Raw genomic sequence first — 24324 nt, forward strand, 5'->3', positions numbered from 1 at the left:
GGAATAACTTGAATACAACCAAAGTCTTTTAACCTTAGATAACATCATCGATTGCTACTGAAACCCTGTCACCCATTGCTATTGTACTACATGCCCATAACTTCCTGGAAATGCCTTAAATTACATAAATCACAGTGATTATGTTGAAATCAATGATATAAACTGCATCTTCCGAGACATTTTTTGTATCACGTAACGTAATGTTGCGAAATATGATGGTGAGCTGCTAAAGCCAAAAATTATGCAGCGGAAGATGTTGTATGTATCTGTGCAAGCGTCAGGACACAGAAAACAACATAAACCCAATTCCACCTCTTCTGTTAGCAACTGTTGTGATATAGTTGTCATTATTCTAGTGAATGATGACTCTTTACTGACAGTTTATTAAGATTTCTAAAGAAGGGTTACTACAAATAGCTAACAAGTATCTGTCTCATTTCTCCTGTCTAGTCATAATATCTGAAACAATAACATAGCGAAATCTCATGACTGTATTCAGTTAAATAATCACATGCAGCAAATGAGGCAGTTGTAAGGAAATAGAAACATCTGAAAGCGAGATTTACGGTAAATGCCGAATGGCTAAGCAGGAATAGCTAGACAACAAATGCAAGCCGGTTTGGCCGAGCGGTTCTAGGCGCTTCAGCCTGGAACCGCGCGACCGCTACGGTCGAAGGTTCGAATCCTGCCTCGCGCATGGATGTGTGTGGTATCATTAGGTTAGTTAGTTTTAAGTAGTTCTAAATTCTAGGGGACTGATGACCTCACGTGTTAAGTCCCATAGTGCTCAGAGCCATTTGAACCATTTAGAGAACAAATGCAAGGATTTAAAAACATCTTTCGCAAGGGGAAAGTTGATACCGCCTACAGGAAAACTAAAAAAGAGAAGGAGCTGTATGAATATTAAGAGCTCAGATGGAAAACCAGTACTAAGCAATGAAGGGAAATCTGAATGGTGGAAGGACTATATAAAAGGCCTACGCAAAGGAGAAGATATTAAAAACAATATTATTGAAAGGGAAGATGGCGTAAGTGGAGCTGGGAGAAATGATACTACGAGAAGACTTTGACAGAGCAGTGAACTACCTAGGACAAAGCAACGCCCAGGGAGCAGATGACATTATGTCAGAACTAGTGATAGCCTTTGGAGATCCAGCCATGATAAAACTATTTCACCTGCCGTGAAGATGAACAGGTTAGGCTAAATACCCTCAAACATAAATGATGATGATCAAGTCCCATACGCCTTCACAGAGAGTAGGGGAACGATGCGGGCGACCCGCACCGCCATAATATGCAAGGTCGTTGTGGAGGTTGTTTGTCATCGCCGTCCTCCGATCGTAATGGGAATGAATGATGATAATGAAGACGACACAACAACACCCAGTCATCTCGAGGAGGATGAAAATCCCTGACTCCGCCGGGAATCGAACCCGGGACCCCGTGCTAGGGAAGCGAGAACGCTACTACGAGACCACAAGCGGCGGACTCAAACATAAAGAAGACTCTAATAATTATAATTCCAAAGAAAGTACGTGTTAACAGGTGTGAATGTTATAGAATTATCAGTTTCTAAAGTCATGGCTGCGAAATGCTACCATGATTTCTTTACTGAAGAATGTAAAAACTAGTAGCAGCTGTCATCGGGGAAGAGCAATTTGTGTAGGATAAATGTAAGAACACGTGAGGTAATACTGATCCTGCGACTTCTCTTAGACCTTAGGTTAAGGAAAGGCTAATCTATATATTTAGCACATGTAGACCTAGAGAAAGCTTTCGATAATGTTTACTGGAATACTTTGAAATTCTGAACGTAGAAGCGGTAAAATATGGGGACCGTAAGACTATTTACGACTTGTACCATAATAGTCGAGAAGCAGCAAAGTGAATCAGTGGTTGAGAAGGGTGTGAGACAGGTTTGTAGCCTATTACCGATGTAATACAAAGAAATGGAATTAAAGTTTAAGGACAGGAAATAAAAACTTTCAGGTTCTTTGATGGCACTGTAATTCCGTCAGAAACAGCAAAGGACTTGGAAGAACAATAGAAAAGTACATATAGTGTTTTAAAAGTGTGGTATAAGATGAACATCGACAAAATCAAAAGGACGATAATTGACTGCAGTAGAAATAAATAAGGTGATGCTGAGGGAATTAGGTTACGAAACGTGACACTAAAATTAGTAGGTGAGTTTCAATATTTGGGAACCAAAACAAATGGCAAGAAAAGCTTCTCTGTTGAAGAGAAATTTGTGAACATCGAATTAAAGGTCAAGCGTTACGACATCTTTCCTGAAGGTACTTGTCAGTAGTGTAGTCATATATGTACGTGAAACATGGATGATAAACAGCCTAGGCAAGAAAAAAGAATAGAGACTTTTCAAGTATGGTGATACAGAATGCCGAAATAATGAGGAGATACTCAACAGAACTGGGGAGACTCGAAATTTGTGGCGCAACTTGACTTAAAGAAGAGATCCATTGGTATGACGCCTTTTGGAAGCATCGAAGGATTACCAGTTTAGTACTGGAGGGAAGTGTGGAGGATAAAAACTGCAGAGGGAGACGAAGAAATGAATACAGTAAGCAGATTCAGAAAGATGTAGGTTACAGTGGTTGCTCGGAGATGAAGAGTCATGTACAGTATAGAGTAGTATTGATGACTCTCTGTCACAACAGACCACGGGAGACCCAGCAATACCGATCGAACGCCGTGTCATCCTCTGCCGACAGGCGTCAATTAATGCGGATATGGAGCGGCTTCTCAGTCAACTGACCTCCCAAGGGCTGAGTGCACTCTTCCTGCCAACAGCGCTAGATGGCCCAGACGGTCACCCATCCAAGTGATAGACAGGCACAAAAGCGTTTACCTTTGGGAGATTTGACGAGAATCAGTGTGACTACTACGGCAAGGTCGCTGACAAGTGGCATAGAGAACTTCATGAAATCAAGGCTGGTCGTTGTCGGAGATTTCAAAAACTTTGTCTTCTTATGTGTCTTCAAAGAGCTTTTATTAAATTTCCATTACAGTTTGTCTTTCGCATAACAGGTACACTAAAGGGCACTGCCATAAATTATATACATTATGTTTCCAAAAGAATATACGTATTTCGAATGCATATGTATATTAAACTTTAAGACATACGAACCTTTCAATTTCAGATTGCAGATGTTCAATGTGTCCTCCATTACCGACACGAACAATATCACATCGATACTCAAACTCCTCCCATACTCCGGCAAGCATGTCCTTCATCGCCGATGTTATGACAGTACAGAACCGGTTCTTCAACTCATCCAGGTTCTGTGGGAGTGGTGGCACATAAACGTTGTCTTTAACGAAACCCCACAGGATGAGGTCAGAGGGTGTCAAATCCGGTGACCGTGGAGCCCAGCTGAGACATGCTAAGTCGACAGCTCCTTGACGACCAACGATTCCGTAGAGTTTCATTGATATTCACGCACTTAGTGACTCCATTGAGGGGGTGCCCCGTCTTGTGGAAAAATGAAATTGTCTTCGTACAGCCTCGGAAACAACCAGTTTTGTAACACCGCGAGATACTGCTGACGTTTAACCGTGCTTCCATCAAAGAAGAATGGGCCGTAAACAGATGATCGGGATATGACACAAAACACGTTGACTTTTGGCGAATCTCGTACATCTTCAATGGCTTCATGTGTGTTGTGTAAGCCCAAAATTCGAACATTGTGTTTGTTTACCTGACCATTAACATGGAACGTCGCTTCATCACTGAACACGATGCGTTGTTCAAAAGTGCTATCACTGTCAAAAGCATCACGAATCTCGTTACAAAATGCCACACGTTTGCGTTTGTCATCAGGAAGCAGAGCTTGTAACAGCTGTAACTTGTACGGCTTCATAAGCAACCGACGTCTCAGAACATGCCAAATTGTTGTTGTAGGCAGTTGTAAATGCAGACTGGCAAGACGAGTTGATTTTGGAGGACTACGTTGGACAACAATTTGAATTCGTGTAACATTTTCTTGAGGAACACGATGGCGGCCAGACTCTTTCCTTTACATACACATCCTGTATATAGAAACTGCCGATACCATCTGCGAATTTTCCACCCATTCGGAGGATCAATTTGGTACCTCAACCTGAAACGTCTTTGCACTGTAATTACGGAAATGCTTTTCGCAAACTCGAGAACTCAGAATGATTTCTGCTGCGGAGTAGCCATTTTAAACACAGGACGGTTACCAAGAAAAACACAGACAACTGACATCTAGCGGCTATTAATATGAACTAGACCATGTATTCTTTTCTCTAATAGCCGAGCCGAGGCGCAGCGATCCGTAGTTTGCACAAAATAATACATTGTAATACGTATATTCTTTTTTGAAACACACTGTATTCGACTGAACGTATGAGTTAACTGCAGGTAACCACCATATTAAACTGGAGTGACTCGTAGCTGCTCAAATATATTAATACTAACTCATCAGTCCCCTAGAACGTGGAACTACTTAAACCTAACTAACCTAAGGACGTCACACACATCCCCGCCCGAGACAGGATTCGAACCTGCGACAGTAGCGGCAGCTCTGTTTCGGACTGAAGCACCTAGAACCGCTCGGCCACTCCGGCCGGCGTAAACTGAATTCCAGCATTACCTATGAAGGGCGCCACGAACTTGTAAGTCATTTTCAGCCAGGTGTCCGAATACTTTTGACCGCATAGTGTAAGTTTAACATTAGACGAAACGTTAGATAAAGAAGGGTGACTTGGTTCAAATGGCTCTGAGTACTATGGGTCTTAACATCTGAGGTCATCAGTCCCCTAGACTTAGAACTATTTAAACCTAACCAACATAAGGACATCACACACATCCATTCCCGAGGCAGGATTCGAACCTGCGACCCTGCCAGCAGTGTGATTCCGGACTGAAGCACCTAGAACCGCTCGGCCACAGAGGCCATTATCAACACCTCACTGAGTTTGGACGAGGTCGTGTAATAGGCCTACAAGAAACTGTGTGTTATTTCTACGATACTGCAGAAACACTTGGCAGGAATGTAGCGACTGTACACAACTGCTGGCAGCGATGGCTACAAGAATGTACCGTCGCAAGAATACCAGGCTCCGGACGGTCACGTGGCCCCACCGTGAGGGAATACTACCGTGTTAGGCGTATGACTTTGGCGCATCGTTCTGTATCTGCAGCAGCAATTTTAGCAGCAGCTGGCATCACAGTAACACACAGAACTGTTACAAATTGCATACTATAAAGACAGCTCCAAGACATGCTCCCTGTAACGAGCATTACACTGACCGTAGCCCAGCGCCGTATGCGATTTCAGAGGTATCAAGCGAGAGCTGCTTGGAGGTTAGGGTGGGGGTCTGCTGTGTTATATGATGAAAGCTGGTTCGGCCTTGGTATCAGCGACTGCTGTGTGTTGGTTAAACGGTGGCTAGTCGAAGGTCTGCAACCAACCTGTCTGCGTTCTAGACACACTGGACTTATGACTGGAGTTATTGTCCGGTGTACGATATCGTATGGCAGTAGGAGACACGCTCTTGGTTATCCCACACACTCTGACTCGGAAACTGTAACTCATTCTGGTGATTCGACCTGTTGTGCCGCTATTCGTGAACAGCACACCACGGGATACTTTCCAACCGGAAAACTCTCGCCGCATACCACTGTTGTAACCCAACGTGCTCTCAGAGTGTCGACAGTCGCCTTGGCGTGCTCGATCACCACATCAGTCACCAACTGAGCACATATGGGGCCCCATCTGACGACGACTCCAGCGTCAGTAACATCCAACATAAACCGTCCCTGTATCGACCGACCAGATGCCACATGCATGGGACTCCATTCCACTAACTGACATCCAGCACTTGTATAATACATAGCATGCACGTTTGCATGCTTGCGTTCAACATTCTGGCAAGTACACACATTATTACTGTACCAGAATATCATATTTTCAATGGCTTATCTCGCGCTAACATCAGCCTGTGATCCTGTAATGTTAGATATGTCACCTGGACAAACGTAGTCCCGAAATTTCTTACGCTTCACTAATTATCTTCTGGTTTTGCGATTTTTTTCCGTTAGTGTATGTGATATGAGTGAATATCCATAATATATCGTCCCAATTGTAGCCTCGGTCACTGCCCCTCGATGCTGAAAATTCGCAGCCCACCTGTGGCGCCGCCTCCAGCGTCGCGTTGTGGCGGCCAGAGGGGGCGAGCTCCGACCGCCCACCGTATTCTGCCGCTGCGTGGGCGCCCGACCCCGCTTGATGGAGCTTCGTCTCCTGCGAAAGAGGCAGACACAGTTCGTTCAATCAGTAGTCTACGAAAACGCGTAGAACATGTGTCACTAAAATAATAACTGACAGTGTCATAATAGCTTAATGTTGAAAATACAGAAAAAGGGCCTGTATTTGTTCCTCATATGATGACAGGAGAACGTACTGGACAACCTTTTACAACGAACATATGTATTTATACACACTTGCACACAATCTCAAGTTCCTAATGTGTTCGTAGCCTTAAGTACAGGTTTCAAATCCAGTCAGACACTTCTACAGAGAAATCGTCCCTTTCAGGGGTCCGAAGGAACATTAGAATTTTCGGTGTATATCCATCTTTTCAGAGATGGTTGTGGGACCCGGCCGTTCGATACAGGATGTCAAATGAAACACCTTTCAACCGTCTAGTTGTCTAGTTTCCTAACTTATTTTATTTGGCTCTCCGTTTCGGCGATTTACTTCGCAATCTTTAGGCCCCTGACCGACATGTAGGAATATTACACCTCGGGTTCTGGTCAAAACAGGGGCCAGCAGTACTGGTATTAGTAGATTTCTGATTGCTGTAGTGATAACTTCAACCATCATCCGCCAGATGATACCAGTATTGCTGGCTCCTGTTTTGGCCAGAACCGAGGTGGAATCTTCCTACGCGTCGGTCAGGGGCCTGAAGATGGCCTGGTAGATCTCCAAAACTGGTAGCCAAATAAAATAAGTTTGGAAACTAGACAACTAGACGGTTGAAAGGTGTTTCATTTGACATCCCATTCGAATTTTATATGATGTGCAGTTTGCTGTTCTTCATCGCAGTCACACTGAGAAGCGGACTTCCATCCACGTTGGTGCAGCAATGCTTCACATTTGTTCCAGTAAGTTCTGATCGGATTCAGTACGTGCAAGTGTCCTTCCAGGGAGACTTAATTACTTGGTGATGCCTCAAGGAAGTTTTCTCCTACCACTGAGTATTCCAAGTACCTTGTATACTCAGTCGCAGGGGTTCTGATAATGAAAATTCCGAATACATTGGTAATTGTGGTTCCTTTTTAATTCTTGTCCACACGTTCAGCAGTGAATATGATCTCCTTATGGACGGCGGACGAATATTACTAAGAACCGGCAGCCAGTACGTGTTTGTGGGCGAATAAAGCCAGTAATGAGGCGACTTGCTTGGCTGACCTGTGTGCCAGCTGTTTTAGTGCGACCACTGCTAATCCAAATAAAACAGTAGCATTCTGAGACTGAGAATGAAAAAGTTAAATCTGACAATCTGAGAAATTTGCAGTAACACCCCAGCCGGCTTGTGTTAACTTCTGGACTGTATATTGTCCCAAGTTCTGAATCTAGCTGCCACCAAAAACAAAAGTTCAAATGACTCTGAGCACTATGGGTCTTAACATGTAAGGTCATCAGTCCCCTAGAACTACTTAAACCTAACTAATCTAAGGACGCTGTAGAGTTTTAAGTCTAAATTAGATGTTAGGTCTGTAGTTTGCTTGTTTACTGTGTAAGTAGAAAGTTGATACTGCAGCTGTATGAGGATTTGGTCAGAGAATATCATGTTCTAAGTCATCCATCTTCTTCATGTCGATGTTAGTGTTGCTCAGATTCACTAAATTTCATTGTAAAAATATGACTAAAACGTAGCCTTTTCCTTTAGCATTAACGGAGTCGGGTACATCAGGCCAGTCCATTGTACACATTAAGAGAAATATTAGTACTGTTACACTTACTACACTGTTCATGATAACACAAAGAGGTCACAAATTAAGTAAGAGCGGAAAATTGAACAAGAACACATCGAGATCACAAATTAAATTTGAGCAGAAAATGGAACAAGATGACTAAAAGCAGTATTTTGCACTGGAAGACCCAGTTAATTGATAATTTTTAACGCTTCACGTCAACGACTTTATGGAATATTCGATCCACATTTTCAATACAAAATTAGTCTTGATTGCAAAATTATACAAGGGCGACCTGTTATGAATCATCTGCCAATCATCGCCAGATCTACAATGGGAAGAAAAAAGGATTTATTGTGAACCGTTCTTAACACCGTCCGAAAAGGCCTTGGAAGGCCCAACGGTACCGATTGGCCGCCGTGTCATCGTCACCCCCCAGGCGTCACTGGATGAGGGTATGGAGGGGCACGTGGTCAGCAAACCGCTCTCCCGGTCGTACATCTACATCTACATACACACTCCGCAGTCCAACTGACGGTGCATGGTGGAGGGTATCTCGTACCACAACTAGCATCTTCTCTCCCTGTTCCACTCCCAAACAGAAAAAGGGAAAAATGACTGCCTATATGCCTCTATACGAGCCCTAATCTCTTGTATTTTATCAAACCTACCAGTAACTAATCTAGCAGCCCGCCTCTGAATTGCTTCTATGTCCTCCTTCAACCCGACCTGATAGGGATCCCAAACGCTCGTGCAGTACTCAAAAATAGGTCGTATTAGTGTTATATAAGCGGTCTGCTTTACAGATGAACCACATCTTCCCAAAAATCCACCAATGAACCGAAGACGACTATCCGCCTTCCCCACAACTGAAATTACATGCTTGTCCCACTTCATATCGCTCTGCAATGTTACACCCAGATACTTAATCGACGTGACTGTGTCAAGCGCTACACTACTAATGGAGTATTCAAACATTATCGGATTCTTTTTCCTATTCATCTGCATTAATTTACACTTATCTATTTTTAAAGTTAGCTGCCATTCTTTAAACCAATCACAAATCCTGTCCAAGTCATCTTGTATCCTTCTACAGTCACTCAACGACGACACCTTTCCGTACACTACAGCATCATCAGCAAACAGCCGCATACTGCTATCCATCCTATCCAAAAGGTCATTTATGTAGATAGAAAACAAGAGCGGACCTACCACATTTCCCTGGGGCACTTCAGATGATATCCTCACCTCCGATGAACACTCACCATCGACGACAACGTACTGGGTTCTATTACTTAAGAAGTCTTCGAGCCACTCACATACTTGGGAACCAATCCCATATGCTCGTACCTTAGGAGTCTGCAGTGGGGCACCGAGTCAATCGCTTTCCGGGAGTCAAGGAATATGGCATCCGTCTGATACCCTTCATCCATGGTTCGCAAGATATCATGTGAAAAAAGGGCGAGTTGCGTTGCGCAGGAGCGATGCTTTCTAAATCCGTGCTGATGCATGGACAGCAACTTTTCTGTCTCAGGGAAATTCATTATATTCGAACTGAGAATATGTTCGAGAATCCTGCAACAAACCTATGTTAAGGATATTGGTCTGTAATTTTGAGGATCCGTCCTTCTACCCTTCTTATATACAGGCGTCACCTGCGCTTTTTTCCAGTCGTTTGGGACTTTTCGTTCGGCAACAGATTCGCGATAAATGCAAGCTAAGTAAGGAGCCAATTCAGTAGAGTACTCTCTGTAAAACCGAATTGGAATCCCATCAGGACCTGGTGATTTATTTATTTCCAACTCATTCAGCTGCTTCACAACCCCAGGGATGTCTCTCACTATGTCCTCCATACGGGAATCTGTACGAGACTCAAACGGCGGTATGTATGTACGATCCTCCTGCGTGAAAGATTTCTCAAATGTTAAATTTAAAATTTCAGCTTTCGTTTTGCTGTCTTCCGTTGCCAGGCCTGACTCATCAGTGAGTGACTGGATGGAAGCCTTCGACGCGCTTACCGATTTTACGTAAGACCAGAATTTCCTTGGGTTTTCAGCAAGATCTTTCGCTAAGGTTTGACGGTGGTAGTGGTTGAGTGCTTCCCGCATCGCTCTTTTTACAGCAGCACGGATCTCTACTAACTTTTGCCTGTCCTCATTCCCCGATCTTTCTTGTACCGCGAGTGCAGCTGCCTTTCCTTCCTGAGCATTCTCCGAGTTGCGCTGTTAAACCACGGTGGGTCTTTTCCGTCCGTAACCCACTTTCTAGGCACATACTTGTCCAATGCGTGATTTACAGTGTGTTTAAAATTTGCCCATAATTCTTCCACATCCTTCGTACCGGAAGTAAATGAGGTCGATTCATTTACTAAGTGGAATGCTAACAACTGCTTATCGGCTCTTTCTAGTAAGAATACTCTCCTAGCCTTCTTGACCGACTTTTTAACTTTCGTAACCATAGTCGTAATGACAACATCATGATCACTAATCCCTGTCTCAATACTGACACCGTCGATGAGGTCCGCTCTGTTCATGGCTACCAGATCTAAAATATTTCCATTACGCGTTGGCTGCGATTTAGCTGCTCATGACAGTTTTCGGATAATGTATTGAAAAGTTATTCACACAACAGCTTGTCTGTACCACCTGTAATGAATCCATAGACATCCCAGTCTATACTAGGTAAGTTGAAGTCGCCTCCGACTAATATAGCATGATCCTTGTACGTCTGCGATACAGAATGTAGACTCCCTTTGAATGATTCTAGAACTGTCACGGTGGAACCTGGTGGCCGGTAATAACACTCCACAATTAACTTTATTTCCCCTAGCCCTGTTAAACGTGTCCAGATAACTTCACAATCACACTCTACTTCGACCTCAGTAGACACAATATTTTTGTCAACTGCAATGAAGACACCACCTCCTATGGTGTCTAATCTGTCTTTCCGATACACGTTCCAACCCTCACTAAATATTTCAGAACTTCCTATCTCAGGGTTCAGCTAGGTCTCAGTCCCGAGAGTAATTTGTGCGCCACACGCTTCCTGGAGGGCAGTAAATTCAGGAACTTTATTCCGAACACTCTGAAAATTTACTGCTAATATCCTGAAAGCCGAAGTGTCTTCGCACTGAGCGCGTCCTGATTTCCCTGCCTGCAAGTCGACTGGTGAGTGTTCATCAGGACACCTCGCACTACTGCCTAGCTTAGAAAAACCCCATGTGCACGCCGTATGTCAGTTTACGGGATAGGAGCCGCTACTTCTCAGTCAAGTAGCTCATCAATTTGTCTCACATGGGCTGAGTGCACCCCGCTTGCCAACAGCGCTCGGCAGACCGGATGGTCTTCCATCCAAGATCCAGCCCAGCCCGACAGCGCTGACGGGAACCGGTGTTACCACTGCCGCAGGGCCGTTGGCGAACTGTTTTTACTACGAACAGTGTACATTGTATATAAAAATTTCGTTAGCTTCGTTCTACGCATGGAGATTTCTGTTGGGATCTACGTTAATTACTTTCCTTGCTGAGTGTGGCAATAGCCCGATTTCACTTTCTATCACCTTGCGCGTGTGACAGTTTCTCTGCTTTTTAAATTTAAAACGTCGTAATATAGAGCACTAAACAACAATTCCCTCATAAAAGTGATTCGCATTTTGCGAATCTAGATTGACACCAGCTGCTTATGATCGATGAAAATTTGTTCCGGGCCGGGACCCGAATCCCTTTCATGGCGAGCGGTCGACTCGACCAGTTAGGCTATCCGAGCAGCCCTCCAGGACCGACCCAAACTTCCATACCTCATAGAGGCCACGGCACTTTCGCACTCACATTTCGTGATTTCCGCACAGGGAGGGAGTAATATTTTATCCTCATGACTACATGATTGATGATTGCAATGTCTGTGTGAATACAGTGTCTGCATCTTCACATTACAATCTCCATGACACATTCACGAGTGCTCTATACGAAACGACCAAGAGCAGACATACTATCTTGGGTTCTCGACTGGTCTGGTCTGACAAACGACCTCCAAGTTATTCTCACGGTATGTGCAAGAAGATCTCCTCCTGAAGTGTTTCCATGACGAGCAAACCGCCCAGTGATGCACCTCGAGCAGTCTCACAGTCAAACAATGAAGGACGACTCCTACCGAAGGCTTATAGTGTCTTTATCGTTGAACTTATAAAAATTACCCAAGACCGCTACGGAATTAAAATGAAAGAGTGTGAAGACTTTGTAATATGTTGCGATTCAATGGACTGTTTACAGACAGTTGACCTATTTATTTATTTATTTATTCGTACGGCTACGACAAAAGAACTGCTACACCTTGCATACTCATCATCATCCTTCACATCTTTTCGGCTACTTTCTTTTTCTTTGAGTTATCAGTCTCCTGGTTCCTCCCCTGTGCCAACTTCTTCATTACGGAGCAGCAACTGCAAACTTTCCAATCTCTCTTTTCCTCTACAGTTTATCCTTCCACAGCACCCTTCAGTATCGTGGAAGTTATTCTCTCATGTCTTAACAGATGTTCTACGATCGTGTCCGTTCTTCTTGTCAGTGTTTTGCATATACTCCTTCCCTCTCCGATTCTGCACAGAACCTCCTCAATCTTCACTTTATCAGTCCACCTAATTCTCAACATTATCCGTAGTACCACATCTCGAATGCTTCGATTCTCTTCTGTATCGATTTTCCCACAGTCCATGTTTCACCACCATACAATGCTGTGCTCAAAACGTACATTCTCAGCGATTTATTTTCCAAATTAAGGCTTATGTTTGATACTAGTAGCCTTCTCTTGGCCAGGAATGTCCTTTTTGCCAGTGCTAGTCTGCTTTTGACGTCCTCATTGCTCCGAATATCATCGGTTAAATTGCTGCCAAGGTAGCGGCCCTTAACTCCATCTACTATGTGATCATTAATCCTTATGTTTCTCTCTGTTCTCATTTCTCCTACTTCTCAATACTTTCCTCTTTCTTCCATTGACTCTCAGTCCACATTCTGTACTCATTAAACTGTTCATTTCATTCATCAGATCACGTAGTTCTTCTTCACTTTCACCCGGGATAGCAATGTAATCAGCGAATCGTATCATTGATATCCTTTCACCTTGAATTTTAATCCCACTGTTGAAACTTTCTTATATTTCCATCGTTGTTTCTTCGATGTACACATTGAACAGTAGGGGCGAAAGACTACATCCCTGTCTTACGCCCTCATTAATCCGAGCACTTCGTTCTTGGTCGTCCACTCTTGGTTCTTGAACATTTGTATATTATCCGTCTCTCCCGGTAGCTTACGGCTATTTTCCTCGGAATTTCGAACATCTTGCACCATTTTAGATTGTTCAGACGCTTCTTCCAGGTTGACTGATCCTATGCAAGTGTCTTGATTTTTCTTCAGTCTTTCTTCCATTATCAACCGCAACGTCAGAATCGCCTCTGTGATGCCTTTACCCCTCTTAACACTAAACTGATCGTCATATGACATGTCAGTAACTTGGATGCATGAGCTGATTGGCGATATTTCTCGCACTTTTCCGTTCTTGCAGTTTTCGGAATTCTGTGGATGATGTTTTTCCAAAAGTCACATGGTATAACGAAAGACTAATACATTTTGCTCACGAACATGAATAGTCTTTCATTGCGTTTCCCTAAATTATTTTGGGAATTCTGAAGGAATGTCTTGTTCGATCGTAAGTCTTCCAAAGCTTTTTTGAATTCAAATTCTAATACTGCATCCCCTATCTCTTCTATATCGGGTCCTGTCTCTTCTTCACTCACGTCGGCAGACAAGTCTTCCCCCTCATAGGGCCCTTCAGTGTAGTCCTTCCACCTACCTGCTCTCTCTCTCTCTCTCCTCTGCATTTAACAGTAGAATTCCTATTGAAGTCTTAATTTTACCACACTTGCTTTTTGATTTCGCCGTAGGTAGTTTGACTTAATATATGCTGAGTCAGTCCTTCCGACTATCGTATCACTTTCGATTTCTTCAAATTTTTCCTGCAGTCATTTCACTTTAGTATCCCTGTATTCCCTGTTTATGGCATTTCTAGGTGACATATTTCTGTAATCTTGAATTTCCCTGAATACTGTTAACATAGGGGGGTTATGTAGGGATTTTACTAAAGAGGATCAGGTAGTGATTGTGGGTGGGGCTGGTAATAGTATTGATAGGGATGGGGAGTCTGACGTAGATGGTGACCTGGAAAAGATAGCCACTCAGACTGGCAACACGAGTGTGCATTTCGTGGAACTGTTTCAGCGTCACGATCGGCCTCATCTTAATACAGCTATCAGGCGTACTAACATGAGACTTGACGGTGCGCTGATGACAGAAAGCATGAGTCACATTTCAGTGGTGTCGGTGGAGTCTATCAGCAGGTCGGGTTTCACTAGACATGACCTGCACTTCAACAGGTATGGGAAGGGGAGGTTGGCAAAGCTTATAGGTGACAGCATAGGTGGGGGTGGTGGGATCACTCATGAGAAAATTCCTGCAGTAGTGGGTGTTAGAGCTGCACCTTTTTTTAGATTGAAGTCAGCTGACAGGTATTCCTGCTTAAGGTAAGTCTCTCAAACAAAGGAACCACTTTTGACGAAGCTTAGTTACCCGAGTAATAAGGGAATTAGTATATTTAATCAAAATATACAGGGTATTAGAGACAAAGTTAGTGAACTGCTTATAGATGTTGACTCTGAAATCATTGGCATATCTGAACACTTCTTAAATAAGGAGATAATTCAGAGGCTTCCTTTACCAGGATACAGGTTGGCTGGTAGCTTTTCTAGGAGCTCTTTACGGTGTGGGGGAGTAGCCATGAATGTGAAAAACGGCATCCCATTTGAGTCAATTGATGTTTCAAAGTACTGCACTGAAAAGGTGTTTGAATGTTGTGCAGGTGTGGTTAAATTTAATGGAGCTAAACTTCTAACTGTTGTTCTTTATAGATCCTCAGACTCCGACTTCACAACATTTTTGCTAAAGCTAGAGAAGGTTCTTGGTTCACTTTATGGGAAATACAAAAAATTAGTTATATGTGGTGACTTCAACATTAATTGTATAAGTGATTGTGCAAGGAAAAGGATGCTGGTAGATCTCCTTAATTCATATAATCTTATGCAAACCGTATTCTTTCCAACGAAAGTGCAAGGGAACAGTAGAACAACCATAGACAACATTTTTATTCATTCCTCATTACTAGAAGGGCACTATGTTAGCAAAAAGGTGAATGGCCTTTCAGATCATGATGCACAAATTTTAACTCTAAAAGATTTTTGTGCTGCAGAACATGTTAAATATAGTTATCAACGGTTTAGGAAAGCTGATCCAGTTGCTGTAGAGACCTTTGTAAACCTTATCAAGGAACAAGAGGGGCAAGATGTTTATAGCGCTGATACAGTAGATGATAAATATAATGCTTTTCTCAAGACTTTTCTCGTGCTCTTTGAAAGTTGCTTTCCGTTAGAACGTTCAAAACATGGTACTAGCACAAACAGGCAGCCTGGGTGGCTGACTAGAGGGATAAGAATATCTTGTACAACAAAGAGGCAATTATATCAAAATGTTAGAAGCAGCAAATTCCAGTGTTACATTGTTGATTTTCTTTATTTAAACTTAAGACTTATTGCCTGAATATGTTTTTTATATTTCATTTTATCTGTTTCTACTATCGTGTTATAATTCCATGTATTGACTCGTTCCATGACCATGGAGACTTCTCCTTAGTTTGGTCCCACTGAACAATAAATAAATAAATAAAATAAAGAAAGAAACTTCCTTGTTTCAGGGATCAGCTGAAATATTTCGTGTGTTACCCATGGATTCTCCCCAGCTACTTTCTTTGTATCTATGTTTTCCTGTCCAAAATCTGTGACTGCCTTTTTTAGAGATGCCAATTTCTTTTCAACTGAACTGCCTACTGAGCTATTCCTTATCGCAATATCTATAACCTCCGAGAACTTGAAGCGTATTTACTGATTCCTTAGTACTTGCGGATCCCACTTTTTTGTACACTGTTTTTCTGTGACTAATCTCCTACACATCAGCCTATTCCACATCACTACTAAATTATAATCTGAGCCTATATCTGTTGCTGGGTACCCCTTAAATTCAGTATCTGATATAGATACTGGATGACGTAATCTAACTGAAATGTCTCCGTACCTTCCGATCTTTTCCAAATATACCTCCTCCTCGTGTGATTCTTGAACAGACTATTCGCTATTACTAGTTGAAATTTATTTCAGGACTCAATTACACGTTCTCCTGTTTCATTCCTAATACCAAATCCATATTCTTCTGTAACTCTTTCTTCTATTCCTTCCCCTGAAACCGCATTCCAATCCCCTATGACTATTATATTTTCATCCCCTTTCACTTACTAAGTTACCTGTTCAATACCTTCATGTTCTCACTCTAACTCCTCATCTTTGGCCTACAACGTCGGTTGTTGGTTGCCGGTTTTGGTTTGCTGTCGATTCTGATGAGAACAGCCCCGTCACTGAACTGTTCACAGTAACTCACTCTCTGCGCTATCTTCCTATTCATAAGGAATCCCTTTGTACCATGTTCTGCTGCTGTCGATATTATCCTATACTCATCTGACCAGAAATCCTTAACGTCTTTTCATATCATTTCACTGACCCATTATATCAAGACCGATCGTTAGCATTACCCTTTTCAGATTTTGTACTTTCCCTAACATGTCCAAAGTTCTGACATTTTACGCCATGTCTCACAGAACGTTACCCTTTCGTTAGTTATTCATCTTTTTCTCGTAGTCATTTCCCCCTTGGCAGTCCCCTCCAGGAGATCCGAATGGGGGACTATTCCGGAATCCTTTAGCAAAGGAGAGATCACTACGACACTTTTTCACTACAGGCCCCGTATCCCGTGTGATTAGTTCAGTGGTTCCTATTGCCTTCTGTATTCTTATGCCATTAATCATTGCTGATTCTTGCGCCTTTTACGGGCAGTTTGACGTAGCAAAGGCAAGAGAATGCCCCAAACCTCTCTTCACTGCTCCGTCCTCTTTGATAAGGCCGTTGGCAGGATGAAGGCGATTTCATATATCGGCTGTGTTCCGCCCCCATTGCTGATGTGACGATTTCTATTCGAAACTTAAATTGCGAAGAGGCTTCAACCCGAGACCGAGAACGTTATGACTAGTAATCAAGGACGATACATCTATACCACGATTCTAAGTGATCTCCTTACCGTAGTGCAAAGTACACTGTGGTGACGAAAGCCATGGGGTATCTCCTAATAACGTGACAGACATCCTTTGCCCGGCATAGTGCAGCTACTCGTTATGGCATGGACTCAGCAAGTTGTTGGAAGTCGCCTGTAGAAATATTGATCCTTGCTGCCTGTATCGCAATAGAGCTGCTAATGCAGGATTTCCCATAAATTTTCGATGGGATTAATGTCGGGTGATCTTGGTGGCCTAATCATCCGCTCGAAATGTCCAGAATGTTCTGACATGGCGCACTGTCATCCATAAAAATTTCATCGTAGTTTGGGAATAAGAAGTCCCTAAAAGAGTGCAAATCGTCTCCAGTCAATGATCTGTCAGTTGGACCACACCGTTAAGTAGCCTCCACTGCCTTACATTGTGCCTTGTTGACAACTTGGGTCCATGGCTTTGTGGGGAATGCGCCGCAGTCGAACCCCACTATCAGCTCTTCCCAACTGAAATCGGTGCTCATCCGACCAGGCCAAGGTTTTCTAGACGTTAGGGACTAACCGACATGTTCACGAACCCATGAGAGGCGCTGCACATGATTTCGTGCTGTTATCAAACGCATTCATTTCGGTCGTCTGCTGCCATGGCTTATTAACGCCAAATTTCGCAGCTCTGTTCTGATGGATAAGTTCTTCACACGCCCCACTTTGATTTCTGCGATTATTTCACGCAATGTTACTCGTCTGTTAGCACTGACGACTCTACACAAGCGCTGCTGTTCTCGGTCGTTAGGTGAAGGCCGTCGGCCACTGCTGTGTCTGTGGTGAGAGGTAACGCCTGAATTTTGATGTTCTCGGCACACTCCTGACACTGTGGGTTTCGGAATATTGACTTTTTTAAATGGAATGCCCTATGCATGTAGTCTGAACTACCAACGCGTGTTCAGAGTTTGTTAATTCCCGCTGTGCGGTGATAATCACGTCGGAAACCTTTTCACATGAATCACCTGAATCCAAATGATAGCTCAGCCAGAGCACTGCTCTTTTATACTACTCGCCCGCATCTGTATATGTCCGTATCGCTATCCCATGATTTTCTCACCCCAGAGTACGGGGACGGAAAGGTTATTTACAACTGTTGTAAGAATCTAAGGACATGAAAGGGAGGCGTTACTTGTGAAGGGAGTGAAACGGTACTACTACGTTTTTCAATCTTTACATTGAGCAAAGGAAGGAGAATTTAAGTTCAACGAGTAGAAACAAAATCTTTGAGGGTTGCTGATGACGTGGTAATTCTTTCAGAGGCCTTGGAATAGTAGTTGAACAGAACGGATAGCATCTTCAAAAGAGGTTATAAGATGAAAGTAAAGAAAATCAAAACTAAGGTAATGGTATGCTGCCCAGTTCTTGCCGTCCGGTGTGGCCGTGCGGTTCTAGGCGCTTCAGTCTGGAACCGCGCGACCGCTGTGGTCGCAGGTTCGAATCCTGCCTCGGGCATGGATGTGTGTGATGTCGTTACGTTAGTTAGGTTTAAGTAGCTCTAAGTTCTAGGGGACTGATGACCACAGATGTTGAGTCCTAAGTGCTCAGAGCCATTTGAACCATTTGCCCAGTTCTTATTTCCATTTTATGAAAAAGTGATCGTAGAACAAGGGTAATGGGGTCTCCTAATTCAATCAAATGATGGTGATAGTATTATATATTGCGGAATGAGACACTATAACTAGTCGATGAGTTCTGGTATTTGAGCAGAAAAATAATGGATGATCGAACGTTTCAGGCAAGAAAAGAATACATCGAATAAATAATGAAGCGTTACTCAGTGGAATTAAGGAATTGAAATGTATGGCGCAACTGCACTAACAGTTTGGATCTCTTGGTAGGATACATCCTTTGGCTTCCAATAATATATGTCACGTAACACGATGAAATGTGAAAGATAAAAATGGTATTGTTGTCACTTGGCAAGACAGCCAAGCCACTAGGAGGTGAAGCCGAAAGGCACGCGTTTAAGCTCACGCAGGCTGGCGTGAGGTCTGGAACTGGACAAGGTAATTAATATAGCCAATAACGTACGTAGCTGCTGGAATACTTAACTTTAATCCACAATTGGTGAACATCGGTCTGACGGTACATGCATCACAAGATAAATAGCAAATGATAATGGCGCCTTGCTAGGTCGTAGCAAATGACGTAGCTGAAGGCTATGCTAACTATCGTCTCGGCAAATTAGAGCGTAATTTGTCAGTGAACCATCGCTAGCAAATTCGGCTGTACAACTGGGGCGATTGCTAGGACGTCTCTCTAGACCTGCCGTGTGGCGGCGCTCGGTCTGCAGGCACTGATAGTGGCGACACGCGGGTCCGACGTATACTACCGGACCGCGACCGATTTAAAGGCTACCACCCAGCAAGTGTGGTGTCTGGCGGTAACACCACAGGTATAGGGAGACCAAAGATTCAATAACGTAAGCTGATTCAAATTGGGAAGAAGAAGCCTGCAAAAGATATAGAGTGAGGAGCTACATCGAGCCAGTCGTTGGCCTGTATACCACAACAACAACAATTGCAGAAATAACAGCTTCTACGAAATGTTGCAATATCAGTCAGAACTTGCAAATGGACTGAGAAGTTTGTGAAAAGATCAGAGGCAGCAATACTATGGCACGTAATTCTTCTGCTGTTTCCGGCGTCCTCCATGACGAAATAGAAGGACGTGGTGAAAAGTAATGCCACTTAATTCTTTTATGTGAAAACTCTTAAAGTTGTCAAATAAAGCGAACGGTAGTACCGTTCTACGTCTTTGTTCTTCACCCATACATATCTGCAGCTCTCTACCGCTAAAGGTCTCCGAATTGTTGCGCGTAACTATGTCGGTGCGCGGGGACTGGATGTTTGTGTTGGCCTCATCATTTCAGCAGCATCATCAACATTCGTGACAGTGGTTAGATTGGACTGTGAAAAAAAATCGACTGTGTAAAAATTGGCACTTTGTACGGGCGCTGACGACCGCGCAGTTAAGCGCCCCACAAACTAACCATCATCATCATCATTTTTCGGTGAGCGAGAAACAGCGTGCTGTAACCGAGTTTCAAATTCGAAGAGTTTGTCCACACATGGACCAAACTCTCCTTCAGCTTGACATACGGTCCCGACATGAGGTACACCTTCTATGACTTCACGCTAATGGTCATGAAGTAACACGATCAACAAACTGGTCCCCCGTTGGGAGAAATGTATTGATGGTCATGGTAACTATGTTGAGAAATAATTAAGTAAACATAAAGAATAAAGATACAGAATGTTAATAACATTTGTTTTATTTGAAAAGGCTTCAGTGTTTTCACATCACAAATTCGGAGACATTACTTTTCAGCACAGCCTCATAACTCACGGATGATAGGACCGATGTTAGCGTCCAATGGGCACAATAATTCTGTCACCAACAGGTATACTGATGAATTGGTCGCTTGGAGGCGAGCGTGGAGTTTCTAACTTAACCTCTCCAACCCTCCGTCCCCTTCCCAATCCCTCAGATTGGCCGTTTCATCTGCGTCTGAACCCAACACATCCCCCCACACAACTCTCTCCGACACATCGCTCTGTCGTAAGTTCACACTCATGCAAGCAAGCTGATGGCACCTATCCTGTTTCTCCGCCTGCTCCCGAAGTCAGTTCGTTGTCGGGTATTCCCTCGTCTTTTTATTCACACTGATCGCCGGTTCTCAGGCCTCAGCAGAGTTATAGCCAGCATCGCGGTTGGTCAGCGGTTTCCTGTCTCGAATCTCAGTGTATTCATAAATACACGTTCCACGGGAGTTAGTACAGTCGTAATCCATTACGATCACACTAAGCTACAAAGTTAGTGAAACCTGGGAAGCCGCAATTAATTTAATTAAGAAGAAGAAGGAGTCACCTCTGAACGAACTGAATTCGTGGCCAGGTGCAGGAAAAGAAGAGGTGCCACCGACTTGTGTAGCTAGAGTGAAGCTACGACAGAACAATGTGTCGGAGGGAAGAGTGGGGAAGAGATGGTTGGAGCGGACGCCGGATATAACCTTAGGTCAGTGGAATGGTTGGACCGGGGGGTGGGGGGCGGGGAGGGGGACGAAGAGATGACAGTGCCGCACCTCTATAAGCAGTCAGCTCGTCAACGCACCTGAGGATGGCACTGTTGTGGCTTGCCGAAATATTGTGGTTAATAAAAAACATATGCAACGTTTCTTTTGTGTACTATTTCGTTAATATTTAGACACTTAAAAAACTGCCACAAATTTCATCAAATAGCATCTAGAAGTCTTAAAGACATATTTAGACACTTAAAAAACTGCCACAAATTTCATCAAATAGCATCTAGAAGTCTTAAAGACAGTGCCGTGGCCCCTCTGTAATACAGTTGGTGCAGTTGAAAGTAGTCTGCCTCCCATTTGAAGGCGAATGCAATATTTCGACTTCTGAAAGAGAGTAAACATCTATTACAGCAGACAGTTTTATGTGACAATCGATGTTTAGCATTGTTCTGTCACAATTTTCGTTTTCTTCGTTAGTGAAGTTAGACGTTTCTCTTTACGATTTGCAAAAGGACCTTCTCGAAAGAAGAAAGAATTGGACTTGTGAAAGTATATGTGAAAACAAGTTCGATTAATGATGCTCGTGAAATTTTTGGGGTTAAATATCCGGATAGAAGACTACCAGAAAAGAGAGCAGTTCAGTGTCTGTACACAAATTTGAGCACCTAAAGCATCTGCGCAGAAGGTGAAACGACAAAGAATTCCTACAGTTCGCACAAGGGAGGTATTGTAAACATTCGACGAAAAATTGTTCATAATCAAAAGACGTCTACACGTAAATTTTCCACTCAGTAATATGAAGCAGGAAGAGCTGCCGTCAGACGTGTAATAGTCTTAATTTGAAGCCATATCGTGTGACAGTCGTGCATCAACTGCGGGAAGATGACAGAAACGTCAAGATTACTGCACGTGACTTATGAACAAGATCAACGATGGTTTGCTAGCCCCTTTCCATTACATCATGGGTGATGAAGCATGGTTACATGTTTCCGATCATGTCATTTCATAGAGCACGAGGTACTGGGCGTTGGAGAACCTTAATATTGTGTGTTAGCAACGACTTCGAGGTGAAAAAAAAAATCGGCGTTTATCATCGTGTAACAGGAAACGCATCATGGGCCAATATTTTTTTCACACTATCCTCAACACGGTTGCACTTACAAGGGGAGGCCGGCAATTGTGAAATTCAGATTCGATTCATACTGCGCATAATAAAAGCTCATGGCCAGAGGTGTAATGCGGCAAAGCACCAAGATGCACTTCTCAGCCGTTGTCGAGAAAATCGACAGTTAAAAGAAACAATTGCGGTGAAATACTCTCTACGATTAATAATTTTTCTACAGCGGGGTGGTGCACCGGTAAGCGCTCGGGTTCGTAATCCGAAGGTCGCCGGATCGAATCTCGCTCCATGCAACATTTTTTTTTAGTATTTGTTTTTTGTAATTCATATATATATATATATATATATATATATATATATATATATAATTCCCGGCAATCAGTTGCAACAATTATGCATATAATAAGTTGTTGAAAGTCGTTTGTCGTGGAAAAACTGGCGACTTCGAACATCATTATGTTTTCCGCAAACAAAGTTGTATTTCACAAATGTTATTAATTGTTTTCATAATGTTAACCACGTATAGATAACGGAAGACATAGAAACGAATACGTATAGCGTAAGTCAAACGTTCGAATTAGAATAGAGACCCCACGAACACAAACTTGCTGTGGCAGGTATGAAATATAAACTCCGTTACTCGCTCGTTACACTTGAAGGACAGATGTTGAATGGGCAGAAACGAGCCGCCCCATAACAGCGTAGTTGCCTGCTAACTTCGAAAGAAGGTAGATGCGGTCCCTAGAGCAACTTATAACATCGTAGAAAATCAGTGCGGACGGGATAGCTTTGGTACACCCTGTTAAACAAACGGAAAAATGGAGGCGGTACAATTGGAGAGCGATCCGCCTACACCAACATGCATAAGCAATTCATTAATAGTATATATATTTGAATTGCAAAAAACAAATAATAAAAAAATATTGCATGGCGCGAGATTCGATCCGGCGACCTTCTGATTATGAACCCCAGCGCTTACCGCTGCGCTATGACGCTGTAGAAAACCATTAATCGGAGAGAGTATTTCACCGCAACGGTTACTTTTAACTGTCGATTTTCTCGACAACGGCTGAGAAGTGCATCTTGGTGCTTTGCCACATTACATCTCTGGCCATGAGCTTTTATTATGCGCAGTTTGAATCGAATCTGAATTTCACAATTGGCGGCCACCCCTTGTTAGAGAAATTTGTGGTACAGTTTGTGCTCAAGTCACTGAATATGAAAGACAATACCGCTTCTCCTAGCAAGATGGAGCAACATGCCACACGTCTAAGTTATCACTGTAACGAGTCCACCATATCATCATTCAGGATTGGTCTGTCGGCAAACATTTATGGACACCACGTTATCCGGATATAACAACATGTGATTTTTTCCTGTAGCGACACTTGAAGAGCAATGTCTATGAAACAAAACCACGTACAATACAGGAACGAAAAGACAACATCAGCCTTGAAGCTGCCGCCGTCGATGTCCGAACTTTACGCCGGATGTACCAGAATATGCTTCGACGTGCACAGCTGTGTATTGATGTTGCAGTGGATCACTTTCAAAATATTCTCAGAATGTAGTTTTCATTGTATACAAATGGTAACTCCATTTCAGCTATTCGTTTCTGTAATTCCAGTGCATTTCCTTTATATTTAGAATGGCTACTTTTATCTGCGTCGCCCTGTACAAACAAGCTATCTTGTCGCTGAGAAAAGCCGCTCTCGTACTTTTCCTCTGGCTCTGGGTCTTTTAATGAATGCACGAGAGTTTTACAGATCACGCCCGCCAGCCGCCGCGTGCCGGAAAACGAGCAAACTTTCTGCCGTCACGGTCCGAAAACTATCTCTCTCTCTCTCTCTCTCTCTCTCTCTCTCTCTCCCTCTCCCTCTCCCTCTCCCTCTCTCTCTCTCCCTCTCTCCCTCCAATCCCTGTCCGAGAGCTGCCACAGCCGGGAAGCAGTGCACCCTTCCCTACACCTACCCACCCCT

At 43.3% G+C, this 24324-nt stretch overlaps 1 protein-coding gene across 1 annotated transcript in view; it reads right to left on the reverse strand.

Moving 5' to 3' along the window:
• Positions 1-450: 450 nt before the first annotated feature.
• LOC124623101 (protein O-mannosyl-transferase TMTC1-like) overlaps positions 451-24324 on the reverse strand; it is a 195129-nt gene continuing 171255 nt past the window's right edge. Inside the window, exons 10-11 of the mRNA XM_047148892.1 lie at positions 6177-6290; positions 451-459 (exon numbers count right to left, since the gene is read on the reverse strand). Coding sequence (XP_047004848.1) covers positions 451-459; positions 6177-6290 — 123 coding nt within the window. The remainder of the gene's footprint in view (positions 460-6176; positions 6291-24324) is intronic.

Source organism: Schistocerca americana, chromosome 7 (genome assembly GCF_021461395.2).
Source record: "Schistocerca americana isolate TAMUIC-IGC-003095 chromosome 7, iqSchAmer2.1, whole genome shotgun sequence".
NCBI lineage: Eukaryota > Metazoa > Arthropoda > Insecta > Orthoptera > Acrididae > Schistocerca > Schistocerca americana.